General features: G+C 41.0%; 1 protein-coding gene across 1 annotated transcript in view; it reads right to left on the bottom strand.

Annotated features, from left to right (window-relative positions):
• Positions 1-18,989: 18,989 nt before the first annotated feature.
• Positions 18,990-19,990, bottom strand: part of RBM28 (RNA binding motif protein 28) — a 34,864-nt gene continuing 33,863 nt past the window's right edge. The window contains exon 19 of the mRNA XM_080936072.1: positions 18,990-19,496. Within this exon, the coding sequence (XP_080792198.1) occupies positions 19,362-19,496 (135 nt within the window). The 3' untranslated portion in view covers positions 18,990-19,361. The remainder of the gene's footprint in view (positions 19,497-19,990) is intronic.

The following is a 19,990-nucleotide window of genomic DNA, read 5'->3' on the forward strand; positions in this document are numbered from 1 at the left end:
TCTCCGGCTCTTACAGCCTGGTCTTAAGATAGCCAAACCAATTTGTTAGACTGGCCTCCAAGAATGTGCACCAAAGAATAAAAGACAGATAATATTGTCCACTTGCCAAAATGCATCCTTAGGAATTATACCAAGTCATTTCTGCCCATTCTGCTGGCAAAAATAAGTCATAGCATTATCTCATATTTAATGAAAGGAAGGCCAGGTGTGGTGGCACATGCCTTTAATCCTAGCAACCAGGAGGCAGAGGCAAGTGGATCTCTGTGAGTCTGGTCTACATAGTTCTGAGACAGCTAAAGACACATTCTGCCAAGGAAAGGTAAAAGAAAGACAGAAAGAAAAAGAAAAGAGGAAAAGAAAAAGAAGAAAGAAAAGAAGGGAGAGAGAAAAAAAGAGACAGGCCTTATCTTCTACTAAAAATAAAGGATATAAGAATATTTGGTCATATTTACTCCCAGGTATAGGTGCAATGAATGCTGTGGTTATTCACCCAGTATTCTCTTCAGGATGGAGGCATTTGCTTCTGAGGAAGTAGCAGTGCTTACATTTGGATCTTTGTTCAGTAATAATTTTCTTCTTAAGGGAGGACATCCTAAAAGAGAAGAGCTTAGCTTCCTTACATCAATATATGGCCATTTATAATAACTCTAAAAGGCCACGCCAGTTCTGGAGTCCCCCAAATCAGTCACAGTTGAGAGGTGTGTTGCAGTTCAAACTTCTGCTTCTCCAACTTCCCCCAAGAATGTGTTTCCACACATCTTTTACAGCCACTTCCCACATGTGGATTTCTGTCCCTAAGTGTTTCCCAGGTGCCTGACCTCACCCATGGGCCTGAGCCATATTGAGACACACAGAGGGTTAGACAGCATTCACAATAGGACAGTGTCTCCATCAGGCAAAAGAATATGCAAAGGTAAGGCTCAATGGAGAAGCGTAGGCCTTGATGGAATGAGTAAAATGAGAAGCAGCTGAGGTTCAATCCAGGCAAACACTTACCCATCATGCTAATACAAATAATCAGGACATTGTCTACAATTGTCATCGTTATAAATACAAGGCATTGCAATGCACGTCTTAAGACTTAAATTCTGTAACTCACGGCTCTGGTTGCTTATTTCAGGATGGATTGAAGAATGTGATCATACTTAAGGCTATGGGAATGCTCCAGGTTCTCTGTTTTGCACCGAATTTACACAGCATTCTCCATCAGCCAAGTTCTTTCCATTTACAAGAGACCGGATTTAGGTAAGGTCATTGATTCATCTGGAGAGTTAATTATTCATTTGAATTGGTTTGTGGAAAAGGCTCCAGAGAGCCCACAAGAATAAATTGAAAAGCCATTAGAACTAACAGGAGAATTTAATAAAGTAGCTAGATGCAAAATTCAATAGCTTCCTCATCAACTAGCAACAACCAATTAGAAAATACAATGGGAGTAAGCAGGCAGGGGGACAGTGATAACAATAACAAAAGCACCTGGAATTCACCATCCCAACAGGGCGGGGTACAGGAAACTCACATCTTCAAGTTTATTAACTTTGAAATCTCATAACATAATTAGATGGAAACTACATAGTATTCAAACATGGGGAGGGAGAAGAAATAACCAGAAGAGCTAACCTGCTCTAGTTAAAGAAAAGTAGAGTTGGATAGGTCATCTGGTATTATGTTGATGCATTCTTTAGTCCCAGCATTCGGGAGTTAGAGGACACTCTAGTTTAAATGTAGGTCTAGGTCAGCCAGTGCTAAGTAGTGAGACCTTGTCTCAAGAACAAATGTATATAGGAATAATTAAGAAAAAAGGTGAAGGTGAACAAGAAGGAAGTTTGCCTTATTAGATTAGATATGCGCTGAGGCAGAAATTATGAAAAGACATAAGACTTGGCAGACACATTGGTGGGTGATACCAGTAGAAGATACCAAAGTTCAAGAAGAGCCTGTTTAGCACCTCAGGATATATAGCCTTACTTGCAACAGAGTTGTTGCCAATGTAGTAAGTTAAATTATGATTAGGTCATCCCAGATTAGATATTATAGGGGTCAGTTTAAGAAGAGGGAACATCAGGCTAGAGATGTAGCTCAGTTGGTAGAGTACTTGCTTAACATATACCTTAGTCAGTGTTCTATTGCTGTGAAGAGATACCATGACCATTACAACTCCTATAACAAAAAGCATTTGATTGGGAGATGGCTTACAATTTTGAAAGTTTAGTCTATTATCCTCATGGCAGGAAGTATGGCAGCATGTAGGTAAACATGGTATCTGAGAGAGCTACATCCAGATCCAAAGGCAGCAGGAAGAGAAAGACATTAGGTCTAGCTTAGGCTTCGAAATTTTCAAAGTCCTTCCCCAGTGGCATTCTTCCTCCTATAAGGCCACACCTACTTTAACAAGACCATGCCTCTTAATCCTTCTAAGTAGTGCCATTCCCTGATGACTAAACATTCAAATATATGAGTCTATGGGGACCATTCCTATTGAAATCTTCACAGCATACATTAAGCCCTGGGTTCAGTTCCCAAAAGAGTAATAAAAGAAAATAAATTTATATATATTTACATCAAACTTTATAAAATGCAATACTTCAGAAAAAAAGAAGTGTGCATGTACACACACAAGTGCGGACTCACACACACACACTACACCACACACTTTGGATAAGGAGATAGTATTTTTTTCCCCACGAATTTATTTTTCTATTCCCTTTACACACCTACCAACCCTCCACTTCCTCCCAGTCCCCCCATTACCCCTCCTCCCATATAGTTTTGTTTTTATTCTGATAAAATACACACAAAATTTACCATTTGTGGACATTTTAAGTCTGTGACTCAGTGTCAGCAAGTGGATTCACATATTGTTTAAGGTTCATTACTGTGATTTTAGGTAATGGTTTTATGTTTCAGAACCTTTTCATCTACCAACATTTCACCATGTCTTTGAAGGACTAGCCCTCCACCCCTTACCCTCAGCCTCCAGTTACTTTGCTATGTTATACTTTTTCTCTGTAGATGTGTCCATTCTGACACTTTGTGGGCATAAAATTACACAGCTGTTCCCTTTGAGTCCTGTCTTGCACTTAGCATCCAAGGTTCCTCTGCATTGCAGTAGGTTTCAGAATTCCATTCATCTTCATGGCTGAGTAGAGTGTTTCCTTACATGTAGGCACATATTACACTTTATCCATCCTCCCCACAATAGATAATTACATTGTTTATTCCTCTTGGCTATTTGTATATTAACAAGTCTGTGTTAAAATTCCTGCTTTAATTTCTTTTGGTGATATACCATGAAGGGCAATGATTATTGGTTAATATGCTAATTTTACATTTAAACTTTTACAGAATGTATGGTTTATACATTTTTCATTTGCAATTTTAAAATGTTCTCTATTGATGTTTTATAATTTAAAAAATTTAACATCTTCTCTCCCCCCCCCCCAAATGCTCCCATTTTGGACTTTTTTTAATCCAGAGGAGGACATTTGGTGTCTTGCTCTGTTGCTTGAAACAGGATCTTTCAATGAACCTGGATCCAGGCTGGTGGCCAGCAAGCTCCGAAGCACTAAAATCACAGGCATGTGCACAGCTATATTCTGCTTTTTGTGTGGATGCTGTGGATTTGAACTCATGTCTTCATGCTTGTGAAGCAAGCAGTTTATCCACTGAGCCATCTCCCTGGTTCCTCCTGTTTTGTCCTTCTTTCTTTTCTTCCTTCCTTCCTTTGGCAGAGATTCCCTGGATGAGACCAACACAGGCAACTTGCCCTCACTGTTTTCCTTTCTTTTACCTACCTATCCTAAAACATCAGTACCTGGAGCCAAACAATGTATAATTTATTTGTTGTTTGATTTGGGGATTGTCTTAGGCAGGGTATCTATTCCTGCACAAACATCATGACCAAGAAGCAAGTTGGGGAGGAAAGGATTTATTCAGCTTACACTTCCACATAGCTGTTTAATCACCAAAGGAAATCAGAACTGCAACTCGAGCAGGTCAGGAAGCAGGATCAGATGTAGAGGCCATGGAGGGATGTTCCTTACTGCTTTGCTTCCCCTGGCTTGCTTAGCTTGCTTTCTTATAGAACACAGGTCTACCAGCTCAGGATAGTACTACCCACAATGGTCTGGCCACTCCCCCCTTGATCACTAGTTGAGAAAATGCCTTTCAGCTAGATCTCATGGGGGGCATTTCCTCAACTGAAACTCCTTCCTCTGTGATAACTCTAGCTTGTGTCAAGTTGACACAAAATCATCCAGTATAATTGACCCCTTGTCAACTTGACACACGAACATTTCCGTTAACCCTCAACCCTTTCTTATTCATCCCCAAAATCTAAATAACCTTAAGAGTCCCACAGTCTTTACAAATTCTTACACATTAAAATTGCAATCCCTTTAAAATCAAAGTCTCTTAACTGTGGGCTCCACTTCTTCCTTCAGGAAGGAAAAATATCAGGGCATAGTCACAGTCAAAAGCAAAATCAAGCTAACCATCCAATGTTTGGGAACTACTCACAAACTTCTGGGCTCCTCCAAGGGCTTAAGCTCCATCTCTGCCCTTTGTAGCACAAACTTTGTTTTCTAGGCTCCAGCTGCCTGTTGTCCACTGCTGCTGCTGTTCTTGGTGATCATCTCACGGCACTGGCATCTCCAAAACACTACTGTTAGTCCTGAGGCACTAATTGCAACTAAAGCTGCACCTTCACCAATGGCCTTCCATGGCCTCTCACAGTGCTGAACCTCAGCTGCTCTTCATGACCCCTTCATTTCTTCAAAACCAGTACCACCTGGGTGACTCTTACACATTACTAAGTCCAGCCACAGCATGAGGTACAACCTTGGCTATCTCTGGAACACATCCTCTTTGTGTTCTCAGGAAACACTTCCCAGAAGATTTCACCTCTATAATGCTGGTCTCTTCTTAATCACCACTGATTTCTTAGCTCCAGCTGACCAGCATCAATAGTCCCAGTAATGCAAAGTTTTTGCTTTAGTAGTTCTGGTATCATCTTAATCTCAGCTGATTCTTTAGCCCCAGCTAACCAAAAGCACAGAATTTTCACAATCAAAACAGCCATAGCCCTGATAAGTGTCTTTAATCTTCCCTCTGAAATTTCACAAGCCAGGCCTCCATCTTCTGCACTGTTCTAAACAATATCTTCCAAGCTCCTACAGAACACCCCACAGAGCTCTTAACATACTAATGGCTCCTCTCTCAAAGTTCCAAAATCCTTCCACAGTCCTCCCTAAAACATGGTCAGGTTGTCACTGAACTACCTCCACTATGCTGGTACCATTTTGTCTTAGTCAGGATTTTTATTCCTGCACAAACATCATGACCAAGAAACAAGTTGGGGAGGAAAGGGTTTACTCAGTTTACACTTCCACAATGCTGTTTATCACCAAAGGAAGTCAGGACTGCAACTCAAGCAGGTCAGGAAGTAGGAACAGATGCAGAGGCCATGGAGGGATGTTACTTACTGCCTTGCTTCCCCTGGCTTACTCAGCTTGCTTTCTTATAGAACACAGGTCTACCAGCTCAGGGATGGCACTACCCACAATGGTTTGCCCCCCCATCCCTTGTTGAGAATATCCTTACAGATTAATCTCATTGGGGCATATCCTCAACTGAGGCTCCTTTCTCTGTGATAACTCCAGCTTGTTTCAAGTTGACACAAAACCAGCCAGTACAGGGATTTTGGTTTTAGGAGGTTTTTCTAGGAAGCCCTAACTGGCTTAGAACTAACTCATTACATAAACCAAGCTGTCCATGAAGTTAGAATGATACTGGCCTCACCATGACTGGCAAAACGACTGTTTTAAATCTACCCAGAATGTTTTGATTGGCTAAGGTGTCAATCACAACTCTGGCCTTTTTGGGGGTGGGGTGGGATTTCTTTTCTTTTCACTTATGTGTTTGTGTGCATGTGATGGCAACAGAGGAGGCCAGAATAAGATTAGATCCTCTGGATCTGGAGTTAGAAGTGAATGTGTGTCACCCAGTGTGGGTGCTAAAAACCAAACTGGGTCCTCTGCAAAAATCAGTGTATGCTCTCAACTTGCAGAGCCATCTCTCTCGGCCCACAACTGTGTCATTTAAAACAAGAATATATTATTTACAGTTGCCAAGAAAAGGGGCCAGGCAGGGCCATATCAGGACATAGGAAGCAGACAGAATAAGAGAAGGCGATCTGCCACCAGGAACAGCGGTGAGCAAGCAGTGGTCCAGTGGTGATCCAGGGACACAGGACTAGCAAGGAGGCTTTCAGACTAGCAGGGGTGCAGAGAGATCTCTGCAGAGCACTCGAAAAGAGCGCTTCGCCGGTCCCCCTCCCGCCCCAGCTCGGTTCAGGGAACCAATAACCCGGCATCGGGCTATTCCCAGCCGGACCACATTGAGTGCAGAACATGCACTCAGACCATCCGCCACCAGGAACAGCAGTGAGCCAGCAGTGAGCCAGGGACACAAGACTGGAACAGTGGTGATCCAGGGACACGACTGACAACAAGATGGCAAGAGGAAAGGGAAAGAACATACCCCAGGGAAACCAAGTAAACCTGGCAACACCAGTACCCAGCTCACCCAACACAGCAAACAGCGGAATATCAAACACTCCAGAAAAAGAAGACGCAGACCTGAAATCATACCTCAAGATTATGATAGAGATCCTTAAACAAGAACGGGAGGAAAAGCATAAAGAATTAGAAGCTTTTAAAGAGGAAACAAGAAAAACACTCAAAGAACTAGAGGAAATCAGAACCAAAGAGATGAAGGAATGGAAGAAGGAATTTAAAACGGAAATGGACACAATAAAGAAAACACTAAAAGGGACAACCCTAGAGATAGAAAACCTAAAAAAGAAATCAGGAGTCACAGATGCAAGCATTTCCAATAGACTACAAGAGATGGAAGAGAGAATCTCGGGGGCCGAAGACAACATTGAAAACATAGACAAAACAGTCAGAGAAGATGCAAAAACCAAAAAGTTCCTAACCCAAAATGTCTAGGAGATCCAGGACACAATGAGAAGACCAAACCTAAGGATAATAGGAATAGAAGAGGGTGAAGAATATCAACTAAGAGGCACAGTAAATATCTTAAACAAAATCATAGAAGAAAACTTCCCTACCCTTAAGAATGAGATGACCATGAGCATAAAACAAGCCTACCGAACTCCAAATAGATTGGACCAGAAAAGAAACTCCTCCCGACACATAATAGTCAAAACACCAAGTGCCCAAAGCAAAGAAAGAATACTAAAAGCAGTAAGGGAAAAAGGCCAGGTAACATATAAAGGCAGACCAATCAGAATTATACCCGATTTCTCAACAGAGACTATGAAAGCTAGAAGAGCCTGGACAGACATCATGCAGACCCTAAGAGCACAGGTGCCAGCCAAAGCTGCTATACCCAGCAATCACCATAGAGGAGAGACTAAGATATTCCAAGACAAAACTAAATTTACACAATATCTGACAACAAAACCAGTACTACAATGAATTATAGGGGGAAAACCCAATACAACAAGGGTAACTATATCCTAATAAAAACAAGAAAACTCCTAAGCAAGAAAACCAAAAGAAGAAAGACATACAGGCACAATTCAAACTCCAAAATGAAAAATAGCAGGAAACAGCAACCACTATTCCTTGATATCTGTTAATATAAATGGACTCAATTCCCCAACAAAAAAGCTATCAGACTGGATACATAAACAAAACCCAGAAATTTGCTGCATACAGGAAACTCATCTCAGAGACAAAGACAGACACTATCTCAGAGTAAAAGGTTAGGAAAAAACCTTCCAAGCAAATGGCCCCAAAAAGCAAGCTGGAGTGGCCATTCTAATATCGAATAAAGTAGATTTTCAACCAAAAGTTATCAAAAAATATAAGTAAGGACACTTTTTACTCATTACAGGGGAAATTTTTCAGGAGAAACTCTCAATCCTTAACATATATGCTCCAAATACAAAAGCACCCATATTCATAAAAGAAACCCTAATAAAGCTCAAAAAATATATTGTGCCCCACACAATAATAGTGGGAGACCTCAATACCCCACTCTCACCAATGGACAGATCATTGACCAAGGACACTGTAAAACTAGCAGAGGTTATGAACCAACTGGAATTAATAGATATCTACAGAACATATCATCCGAAAACAAAAGAATAGACCTCTTCTCAGCACCTTACGGCACCTTCTCGAAAATTGACCACATAATTGGTCACAAAACAAGAAGATTGAAATACTCCCATGCATCCTTTCAGACCACCATGGTCTAAGGCTGGTCTTTAATAACAACAAAGACAACAAAAAGCCCACATACAGATGGAAACAAAACAATGCTCTATTAAACGATAGCAGGGTCAAAGAAGATATAAAGAAAGAAATTAAGGATTTTCTAGAATTCCATGAAAACGAAAACACAACATACCCAAACCTATGGGATGCAATGAAAGCAGTACTGAGAAGAAAACTCATAGCTCTGAGTGCTTCCAAAAAGAAACTGGAGAGAGCATACATCAGCAACTTGACAGCACAGCCGAAAGCTCTAGAACAAAAGGAAGCAGATTCACCCAGGAGGAGTAGACAGCAAGAAATAATCAAACTTAGGGCAGAAATAGACCAAATAGAAACAAAAAGAACCATCCAAAGAATCAACAAAACCAAGAGCTGGTTCTTTGAGAAAATTAACAAGATTGATAAACCCTTAGCCAGACTAACTAGAGGGCAAAGAGAGAGTATCCAAATTAACAAAATCAGAAAAGAAAATGGAAAAATAACAACTGAAACTGTGGAAATTCAAGAAATCATCAGATCCAACTACAAAAGCCTATACTCAACAAAGCTGGAAAACCTGAAGGAAATGGATGAATTCCTAGACAGATACAAGATACTAAAGTTAAATCAGGACAAGGTAAACCATCTAAATAATCCCATAACATCTAAAGAAATAGAAGAAGTCATCAAAAGCCTCCCAACCAAAAAAAGCCCAGGTTCAGATGGGTTCAGTGCAGAATTTTATCAGACATTTATTGATGACATAATACCAATACTCTCCAAACTATTCCACAAAATAGAATCAGATGGAACACTACCTAACTCATTTTTTGAGGCTACAATGACCCTCATTCCTAAACCACACAGAGACCCTACAAGGAAAGAGAACCTCAGACCAATCTCATTTATGAACATTGATGCAAAAATACTCAACAAAATCCTTGCAAACTAAATCCAAGAACACATCAAAACAATCATTCACCATGATCAAGTAGGCTTCATCCCTGGGATGCAGGGATGGTTTAACATACGGAAATCCATCAATGTAATCCACCATATAAACAAACTCAAAGAAAAAAACCACATGGTCATCTCAATAGATGCTGAGAAAGCATTTGACACAATTCAACACCCCTTCATGTTAAAAGTCTTGGAAAGAACAGGAATCCAAGGCCCATACCTAAACATAATAAAAGCAATATACAGCAAACCAACAGCCAACATCAAACTTAACGGTGGGAAACTTGAAGCAATCCCAGTAAAATCAGGGACTAGACAAGGCTGCCCACTCTCCCCCTACCTATTCAACATAGTACTGGAAGTCCTGGCTGGAGCAATTAGACAGCAAAAGGAAATCAAAGGGATACAAATTGAAAAGGAAGAAGCAAAAAATCACTATTTGCAGATGACATGATAGTGTACTTAAGCAAACCCACAAATTCCACCAGAGAACTCCTACAGCTGATAAACAAGTTCAGCAAAGTGGCTGGATATAAAATTAACTCAAACAAATCAGTAGCCTTCCTATATTCAAAGGACAAACGTGGTGAAAGAAATCGGAGAAAAGATACCCTTCACAATAGTCACAAAAACTATGAAATACCTTGGTGTGACTCTAACTAAGCAAGTGAAGGACCTGTATGACAAGAACTTTAAACCTCTAAAGAAGGAAATCGAGGAAGATCTCAGAAAATGGAAAGATCTCCCATGCTCATGGATTGGAAGGATCAACATTTTAAAAATGGCCATCTTACCAAAAGCAATCTACAGATTCAATGCAATCTCCATCAAAATCCCAACCCAGTTCTTCATTGAGTTGGAAAGAGCAATGTGCAATTTCATCTGGAATAACAAAAGACCTAGGATATCGAAAACCATACTCAACAACAAGAAAACATCTGCAGGAATCACTATCCCTGACCTCAAGCTATATTACAAGGCAATTGTGCTGAAAATGTGGATCAATGGAATAGAATAGAAGATCCAGAAATGTGCCCTCACATATATGGTCACCCGATTTTTGACAAAGGAGATGTAAACATTCAATGGAAAAAGGACAGCCTATTCAATAAATGGTGTTGGTCCAACTGGCACTCAGCATGCAGAAGAATGAAAATAGACCCTTTCTTATCTCCTTGTACAAAGCTCAAGTGCAAGTGGATCAAAGATCTCCACATTAAACCAGGTACACTGAAACTATTAGATGAGAAAGTAGGGAAAACCTTAGAACTCATAGGCACAGGAGAAAATTTCCTGAACAGAACACCAATAGCTCGAGCTCTAAGGTCAAAGATTGACAAATAGGACTTAATGAGATTGCAAAGTTTCTGTAAGGCTAAAGGCACTGTCAAAAAAACAAAACAGCAGCCAACAGAGTGGGAAAAGATATTTACCAACCCCACATCAGATAGAGGCCTAATATCCAAGGTATACAAAGAACTCAAAAAGTGAGACACCAGAGAATCAAACAACCCTATTAAAAATGGGGTACAGACTTAAACAAAAAGTTCTCAATCGAGGAATATCTAATGGCTGAGAAACATCTAAGGAAGTGCTCAACATCGTAGCCATCAGGGAAATGCAAATCAAAACAACCCTGAGATTCCACCTCACACCAGTCAGATTGGCCAAGATCCAAAACTCAGATGACAACAGATGCTGGTGAGGTTGCGGAGAAAGAGGAACATTTCTCCACTGTTGGTGGGGTTGCAAACTAATACAACCACTCTGGAAATCAGTCTGGTGATACCTCAGAAAATTGGACATAATACTACCTGAAGACCCAGCTATTCCTCTTCTGGGCATATACCCCAGAGACACCTTAGTACACAACAAAGATATATGCACCACAATGTTCATTGCAGCTCTATTTATAATAGCCAGAAGCTGGAAAGAACCCAGATGTCCTTCAGAAGATGAATGGATACAAAAATTGTGGTACATTTACACAATGGAATACTACTCAGCCACCAGAAACAATGACTTGACCAAATTCTTAAGAAAATGGCTGCATCTAGAGAATATCATTCTGAGTGAGATAACCCTGTCACAAAAGAACAGACATAATATGCAGTCACTGATAGTGGGATGCTAACCCCCGAGGCTCGCACTGCCCCAGAAACAACTCACAGACTGTATGAAGTCCAAGAAATAAAGAAAACAAAACAAAACAAAACAAAAAAAATCTTTACACAACAAGAAAACTTTGACTATTTCCATGTTACATTTTGTTTTACATGTACTTTATGCTCATTGTAACTATTAAGTTTTCAATGCATACTATCAAACCTTTAAAGAAATCAAGTACTGACTAAAAAATATATTCATATAGTTTTATGTAAAAATTATTTTAAAATTTGAAAAAAAAGTACTGACAAAAATGTATTCTATAATTTTATGCAAAAAATGCTTAAAATCTGTACATTTATCTTTGTTTTGTAAAATAAAATTGTTTAAAAAAAAAAAAAAAAGGTAGGGGAACTGGCTTCACAAAAGTTGCCCTCTGAGGCTGGAGAGACAGGTTGGTGGTTAAAAGTTTCTATTGCTCCTGCAGTGGATCTGAGTTTGGGTCCTAGGACCCTAAATGACCAAACTAATGTTAATCCTGAATCTTATAAAGTTAAGGCTTAGGTTAGTTTTTTGTTTGTTTTTACTTTGATTTATTTAGCATGCATGCTCACACCATGGTCTGCATATGGAGGTCAAGCAATGAGTGAAAGTTGTTTCTCTCCTTCCAACCTACAGATTGGGAGATTTGGAAGATCAAAGCCAGGATAACAGGCTTGCCAGCAAGTACCATTTCTTGCTGTCATCTTTCCACCCGATTTGAACAAAACTACTTAAAAGTATTCAAGTTTTTTCACTATCTTTATAAAATAAATATCCTTCATTATCCAATATAATTTGGCCTTTAAAACTCAGTATCTAAATTGATAAATATATTTATTTTAAAATTTCCAAAAACAAGCTCTATTTTGGGGTGCCTCTATTTTAAATCCAAACTCTCACAGCCCAACCAAACTCCTTTAACAGGAAAAAAAAAAAAAATGGTGTGGAGGCTGTTGCTCTGATTTTCTTCTAAGCCAGGCTTTCCTAGTGAGAACCTGGAAAAGATTGGGAAGTACATGAGCACCTTTCCTTCACACAGGAACCTGGAGCTAGAGGTACAATTCTAAGGATAGCAACAATCCCTCCCCATCAGAAGCTGTGTCCTGTACCTCTAGGTTTGCCCCCACCTCCTGGGGTTCCAATGGAGCTTCCCCACCGCCCTAGAGGCGAGTTACTATGGAGCAGTCATTCCACATTTTTCAAGTGGATTCAGCAAACTTGCCTTGAGCCTGACTTTTCTGATCAATACATTTGCTAGTAGCATTCATTTCTGGACCTTGTAGTGAGGGTGAAAGATGCTGATGGCCCTGAAACCAGGTCCACAAACTCAGCATGAGTCCAGTATAAGACAGTGAGTGGTTAATGGAATCTTCTGCTTTGGCAAAGAAGTCTGCTCCCTTACAGCAAGATTGGCAAGTAGGCACCACCTCATATGCCAACTGTGAGGGTCTAGTATGGTTGAACAAGGAAGCTCCGCCCCCCCCCTGCCCCGGGTGGGATACAGGGAGCACATTGATGTTTCTGAGACTCCTCACAGAACCTTCTCATATCACACAGACATTGCCTTATGCAGGTCACACATGAAGAGACTACATACAATCCACACTGTCCCTGTAGTTACAAGGTGTGTGGGGGGGAGCAAAGCCTCTCCCAGGTGTCCTGGACTTCCTACACAGACTGGAGATGAGGCTAGTAATATCCCCAGGACAAACAGCCTTCCCAGGACTCTGCTTATCCCTGAGGTAAGTTCTCTCTACTGAAGTGGACATCAGTCAATAGCCCTGAAGGTGATCATCACCCTGGCTGGCTGGTTATTCTTTTCCCTTTACTGTGAATTTACCTAGGGTACTTAAGGCAAAGAGCAACAGAGACCATTCTTCCAAGCCTCTCATATTCCCTTATCCCCTGTGACCTCCAAGATCTTTACACCAGCCATTTTATCAGGAGCTTGCCAACAACTGCAATCTGGGCTTTCTAGCTTCCCAGCTCACATATCAAGACTGGGGGCAGGAGTGTCCAGCATCCTGAATCTTGGCCTTTATCTGTGTCTCCACCACTGCTTCTTGATGTAGGTGGGCTACAACAGTGGACAGAGGTGGTATCAGTCCCAGGAGGTGTAGGACCAGCAGCCCTGCCTTGTCTGTATCACACAACTCACTCTTTCCTTGTCCTGGAGAAGCCAGGATCACTTTGAGAAACTAATCTTTCTCCTTGTTGCTTACTATCCTGGGCAGCATAATCTGCTCAAGTCCTCACTCCCAACCCCTGAAAGGCCACAGATCCTAGTTAAGACCCAGTATCACCAAGAGGCTCAAAATCCAAGTTGTTCTGTAGCAGGTCCCTGGGAATACATATGGGCCCTGTCCTGATCTGAGACACAACACTCCAATCTGTATATTCTCTTGGAATGTCTACATGCCCAGAACCCTGTTCTGAGGACTCTCATGGAGATCACTGCATTATTTTTAAGTGACTTCTGTATCCAAGTATACTCCCAAGTTGAACAAAGACAGGGAGAACTGAAGAGACAACAAATGGCTCTGTAGAGGGTCCTTAACCTCTGATAATTAGTTGATTCCCCAGAGTGTGAGAAGATCTATAAGGTACCTGGGCAGGGTTGCAGTAAGTTTCTGCCAAGTATGCAGAGGGGAAGGACCACTTGCCTTTCCAGACATTGCTCTCTGTACTCCCTTTTGGGCCCTGGCACAAGGATGTAAGTGGGCATTTTACTCAATAAATAACAGGCTAACTGCTACTGTTGCTAGTGACTGCTGTTTGCACTGCCTGTCCTCTTGTGAGAAGTGAGAAAGCAGAGGCAAACAGTTCTTCCAAGAGCCTGTCTCCTTCTATGGGACTTACTTCAGTGGCTGGATGCCAGCAGCACCCACACACAGCTGCAGGGCTAGAGAGCCAGACTCCCAATTGGTCAGTGTTGGCAGCTGTCCTAGGGTTCAAAGGTATGTGATTTCCTGTGCGGGTACTCCAAGCCTAATGTCCCTTTAATAGCCCTTGTCAAATTGCCATGGCGCTCCCTGGAGATTTTCGTGACTATGGACAACAGCCATTATTGGACCTCCAGGGGAACGGAGATGTCTTTGGATTCTGGATTCTGGGAATGAGAGTTATAAAAGCGAGTGGAACTGATCCACACCAGCTGTGTATGAGCAACTCTGTGGTGAGCCAAGATACAGAGCACAGTCACAATGGAGAAAATCTTTACACAAATGTATTCTGGGCTCAAACACTTCTTATATGCTCATGCATATGCATGCACACACACACATATAAAAGAGAGGGGCAAAAAGTTAAAAACAAATAGCTATAAGTGGTTTCTTTTGATGTAAAGGAGGGGGTAAGTAAGGGAAGAAGCTAGCCAAGCAAAGGGCTTAATTTTCAAGTTAAGAAATATAATAAAAAATTTACATTAATTACATAAGGGAAGTTTTCAAAGGCTTTGCCATCCAAAGAACATGACATTGAAAATGTTCTTCCTGAGGCTAAGGGTTGAGCATCCACAGGTTTTTCTAGGCAGGGTCAACTATCCCCTCTAAACATCTTGCACATGTCAAGAGATAACTTCAGAAAGCCAGAGCCTGATGCTGAAATCCACAGCTGGCAAATTCAGAACAAAGCACCTTTTCCACTGTAAGGAGCTGCAGATTGGAGCCTGGGGCTTCACAAAAACAAGAGAACTGTTACCCCAACATAACCCAGAAAGAAGGCTAGTCCTGAAGGGCTAGGCAGAACACTGTAGGTAGTTGAAAAGTCAGATCCAGTGTGAGCAGAATCAAAAGGGTCCATGAGCCAGTGTTTGGAAGGCTAATGTAGGAGATGTTCTAGATCAGCCTGGACTACATAATAAGCTCCTAAATAAAATGGTTTTACAGCACTGGCATTTCAACGTTTAAAAAGTAAATCTATAGGATTAAAACATATGTAATATCTTTATTATAATTTTAAATGTATTTTCATAAAAATTTACTTTTTATAGAGTATGCTACAATTCACAAATAATATACAATGTTTTTCATTGGAATTCTGTATAATTGGTCAATTTTTACAGGATGCTTTTATAATTTGCCACTCTTGTGCAGGGAACCTGCAGGTGCAGTTATATCCATGACTTAACACAATCAGATAACAATAAATGTTTGGTTACTACTGCATTCAGCAGTCACTCCATTCATTGATTGGATGTGGGCTATTGGTTAGGAGAGGACATGTGAAATGCTTCAGAGTTAATTTGCCTTCTGGAAGAAAAACTAGGAGTTTCCTCCCCATTGGTAGGTTCAGAATCAGAAGTGCCATCCTGGGGGTGGGGGTGCAACTGGCACAAGGGCATCATCTCTCAACTTCTGTCCCAAGAAAGGCAAGTCACGCCTCCAGGGGCACTGGTCAGCAGTTTCTCCTCTTACTGATTTGGTGAGTTGTTCATTTTCTTGGTAGTTAAGCCCACCTTTAAAATAACCCAAGCCTCTATTGTTCTCCAAAACCCTGATGCTAAGATGGAATGTTTGGAGGACTAGGCAACTTCTAGTCAGTGCTTTCATTTTATTTCATCTTATTATAAGGGGACACCTTAATCCCATACTTTGTAAAACTCGGGGCACTGTTCCAACCTCAGTTGGAACAAATAGTGTGCTTCCTGTGGTGGCATCCAAAGCATGGCTTAAGTATATATGGGTGTACCTAGGAATGAAGAAAAGAAAAAAAGAGAAGCTGGGGAGACTGAGAAGGGATACTTGACAGTCAGTTACTTGGCGCTGAGTTGCCTACATTCAGGCCTCACCATTCAACCGTATACTTGAGGGCTGGCATTCCTTTGGGGGTCTAGGAAGATAGAAAAGTGATGGGCTCCTCATCAGTTTAAGTGGAAAACTGGCTAACTAGGGCAGCTAGAGAGCCGAGACTGCAGATTTGCATTTCCTAAGGAGACAGTGTCGATATTCACTGTGGCACATTTGACTATCAGCCTCCTTAGACAATTGAAAGACAAATGAGTAAGAAGCTCTTTGGAGCCTTGAAGTTCTGGGCTCTAAATTATACTTAGAAAAACTTCTTTTCAAGTCAAAAATAGCCAGGTGGTGGAGGCACATTCTTTTAATCCCAGCACTTGACAGAGGCAGGCAAATCTCTGTTGAGTTTGAGGCCTGGTCTACAGAATGAGTTCCAGGACACTGAGGGACAGACAGAGAAATCCTGTCTTGAAACAAGAGACAAAAGCATCCAAGGATGTTTGGAAATATGGCTGTGTGTCACTTAACATTTCAGTTGAGGAAGGACCACCCACAGTACTGGTTCCAGTAGACTGTGTTTCCACCAAGCATCATCATGCCATCCTGGTTTGTCTAAGCATGCTCTGTGATGTACATGCAAGTGACAAGGTGGAGTGACAAAGCTGGTCTCAGGTCAAAGCATTGTTCAGAGATGTGACTGTCTTTCAAGAAATCACACTCTAAGATTCTAACAGAGGGAACCACAGTTCTTGTTTCTCCAACAGCTGAAGAATCTGCCACAGGCTGACTTAAGAGAACCAACTTAGGCACAGAAAAAGCTGCATACCATTCTCTACTTAGAGGTCTTATCTCTGAGGGAGCCTAGTGCATAATCATACAAGAAAAATTAGATGAAACGTGGTCATTCTCACTATGACCTTTAGTCTTGTCTGTTAACAAAAATGCTTACTCTTATTAACCAAGCAATGTGGGACTCAACCCTCGAGTTAATTGAGAAACCCCATTTCCTGAAATACCCAGCTAGAAAGTGAAGCACAATTCTCCCCACATTAACACTCCATGGCAAAGGGTCAAGGAGCCAACCGAGGAACCCAAGGGAAGGTGTCTCAAAGGAAGACAGCATATATATGTGTGTGTGTGTGTGTGTGTGTGTGTGTATACAGAGAGAAAGAGAGAGAGAGAGAGAGAGAGAGAGAGAGAGAGAGAGAGAGAGAGAGAGAGAGAGAGAGAGAGAGAGAGAGAGAGAGAGAGAGAGAGAGAGAGAGAAGAGAGAGAGAGAGAGAGAGAGCGTCTGGTAATTGAGACACAACATAAAATCCTCATATCACTCATCTAAAGAACTATGCAATAACATCCAAGCAACTGACTGGTGTTTTAACACACAGGATTGCTAAAGATGTTAGAGAAATATATGGATCTAGGAGAATATGGCAACACTCTCTGAAAGAAAGGCAAATTTTAAACAGTAATCCTAAGTGTTAAGATACATTTTCAAATATTAAGAATATATGTGTACTGGAATAAAGGTATCTGGCAAGCAGACTGAGTCAGCCAAGGGAAATCAGACCAACTCACAAGCAGATTGTGGCCATTCTGACACTATAAGGAATTTTCTAGCCCATCTCTAGGACAGATGTGTTGCTGGGGACTTGTAAGAATGTTTAAAACTTCCACCACTGTCTCCAATTGACCCTAAAGACAGCACCTGTTCTTGTGATACCTCCAAAGGGTCTAAATGTTTTTATTATTTTTCCTTCACTACCTCTAAACCATTAAGGACTTTCTGGAGCAGTAGCTGGTTTTCCCAAAACACTGTCATAAAACAGCTCTATGTCTGGCTCAGCGATATTCTGGGACAGCGTCCTTTAAAGCAGTACATTAAGGCCTGGGAACCAAGTAAGCTGAGCTAAGTTCTCAGCCTTTTCCTTTCTACAGACTACCACTGCTCCTGTTTCTTTGTTACTGTTTCTTTTTCATTCAGTAAATATTTATTCCACACCCACTATGTAAAGGCAAACAAGAGAAAGTCTCAAAGCAGATGTTTTAATAGGAAGATACTTTTAGATGGTGATTGGTGCCAAGAGAAAACAAACAGGGTCTGAGAATCCAGTTAGAAGTCAAATAGTGGAGGTAAGAGGAACCCTACTTCAGATACTGAAGGAAGCACCAGAAGAGCTGCTGGCTCAGTAGAGATCTGAGAGACAAAAAAATGCTAAGGAGACACTTACCAGGCCAAGGGGGCAGGCCCAAGGCTCTGAGGTAGCAGAATCAATGTAATCCACTTCTTCTATTAGAGTTGTATAGCACAGGGCTTTGTTTGCCTCTAGTGATCTTCGTCTTTCACAAAAGACCACTCTTCACACCACCAAGAAGAATCCTTGTGGTCCTTGACTCTAATATTCACCCTCCACACCCAGCTTTCTTTAGACAAGAGAAAGTATAGGTAAAAAGAATGTTTAAAAGTATGTAGTGTAGGGAATGACCAGGAGACCATTTGGTTAAACTGCTTATTAGGATGACTAGATAAGACTGTAGGCACTTAGGTCAGAGCCTCATGCTCACTGCTTTCCCTCACCGGAGAGCTCCAGTCCCTGAGAGAAGGTGCTCTGTGGGATACATCTGGGCCATCTGTGGTCAGGCTGGTGTCTAGCCTGCAATCAGATTCCCAGTTAGCCAGTCCCCTCCAGAGACAGATACTTCTCAGGTGCTGCTTGCTGTTAGGTCCATGGCCTTTAGTCGTTTCCAGGGGCCTCTGGCATTTGAGACTACTTTAGTATGCATTTTCTCTGTTCTTAGTTCTTACAGACTATGTAACCGACTTAAAAATGTTTAAAAGGTTCATTTAGAAAAAAACTCATAAATAATATATTTGTGTATATTAAAAAGGAGACACATCCAAAAAATCATAATTCCTTACTTACAGACTCCATAACAAAATATGCATCTTTAAAATTCAGTACTATGAAACACTTTTTTTTTTTGAACAATAGTTTTCCATTTCAGAAGGGATTAAAAGTAAGTTGCAATTACACAAACAGATTCAGCACTAAGATGGGTAAATTATAAAAACTCCATGGTGTTTTTCAGGTGTTTCCTTGTGCCTAACCAACACCACACTGAAGAATGGACCAAGAATGTACACAACCTTCAGAGTCCCCAAGAAAGTGGGTATTATCTGGGATCTTTGCTTCAGTGAAAGACACAGCTTTCTTACAGTCTGAAGGTGCCATCAGCTATCAAACCATTTGCTTCTCTTTATAAGGGACACTCCTTTAGAAGGGCCCAACAACTTCTGCTTATATTGTTCAACAAGTTGGTTGAAGTGGGCTTCTGCCTTATTTTCCTTAGCTTTTTTCTTAGGTGCCTGTGAAAGAAAGGAAACATAAGACAGTCATTTGTTTGGTTGGTTGTTTTTGTGTTTTCCCTTTTCTTCTTTCCCTCCCTTTTGCTTTCTTGCCTTCTCACCTGCCTTCTTCCTTTTTTCTGCATGCCTGAAACTCACTATGTACTTAAGGATGAACTTGAACTCCTGACTCATATTTCCCCTTCCAAGGGCTATCCACTTAATTTCAAACCCTGTCAAGGGTATCCAAAATAAAAGTAGGTACAAAGATCATGTTCACTAGGAAGATAATTTCCATGGAGAACCTAGTTTGGACACCCTTATTTGCTACTGCCCACACAAGAAGTCCATTTATGAAATTTCAGAGACTAGATCTCTACAATATAATATAATATAGTCAGAAATTTCCCAGAGACAGATTTGAATAGAACAGGGTGCTAATGACTCTTATTCTTAAAGGGGAGGGAGATAAAAGTTTGTCCTCAAATGCTCAAGAACCTAGGACTGGAGGCTGA

This window comes from Micromys minutus, assembly GCF_963924665.1.
Source record: "Micromys minutus genome assembly, chromosome: 23".
In the NCBI taxonomy this organism is placed as follows: Eukaryota; Metazoa; Chordata; class Mammalia; order Rodentia; family Muridae; genus Micromys; species Micromys minutus.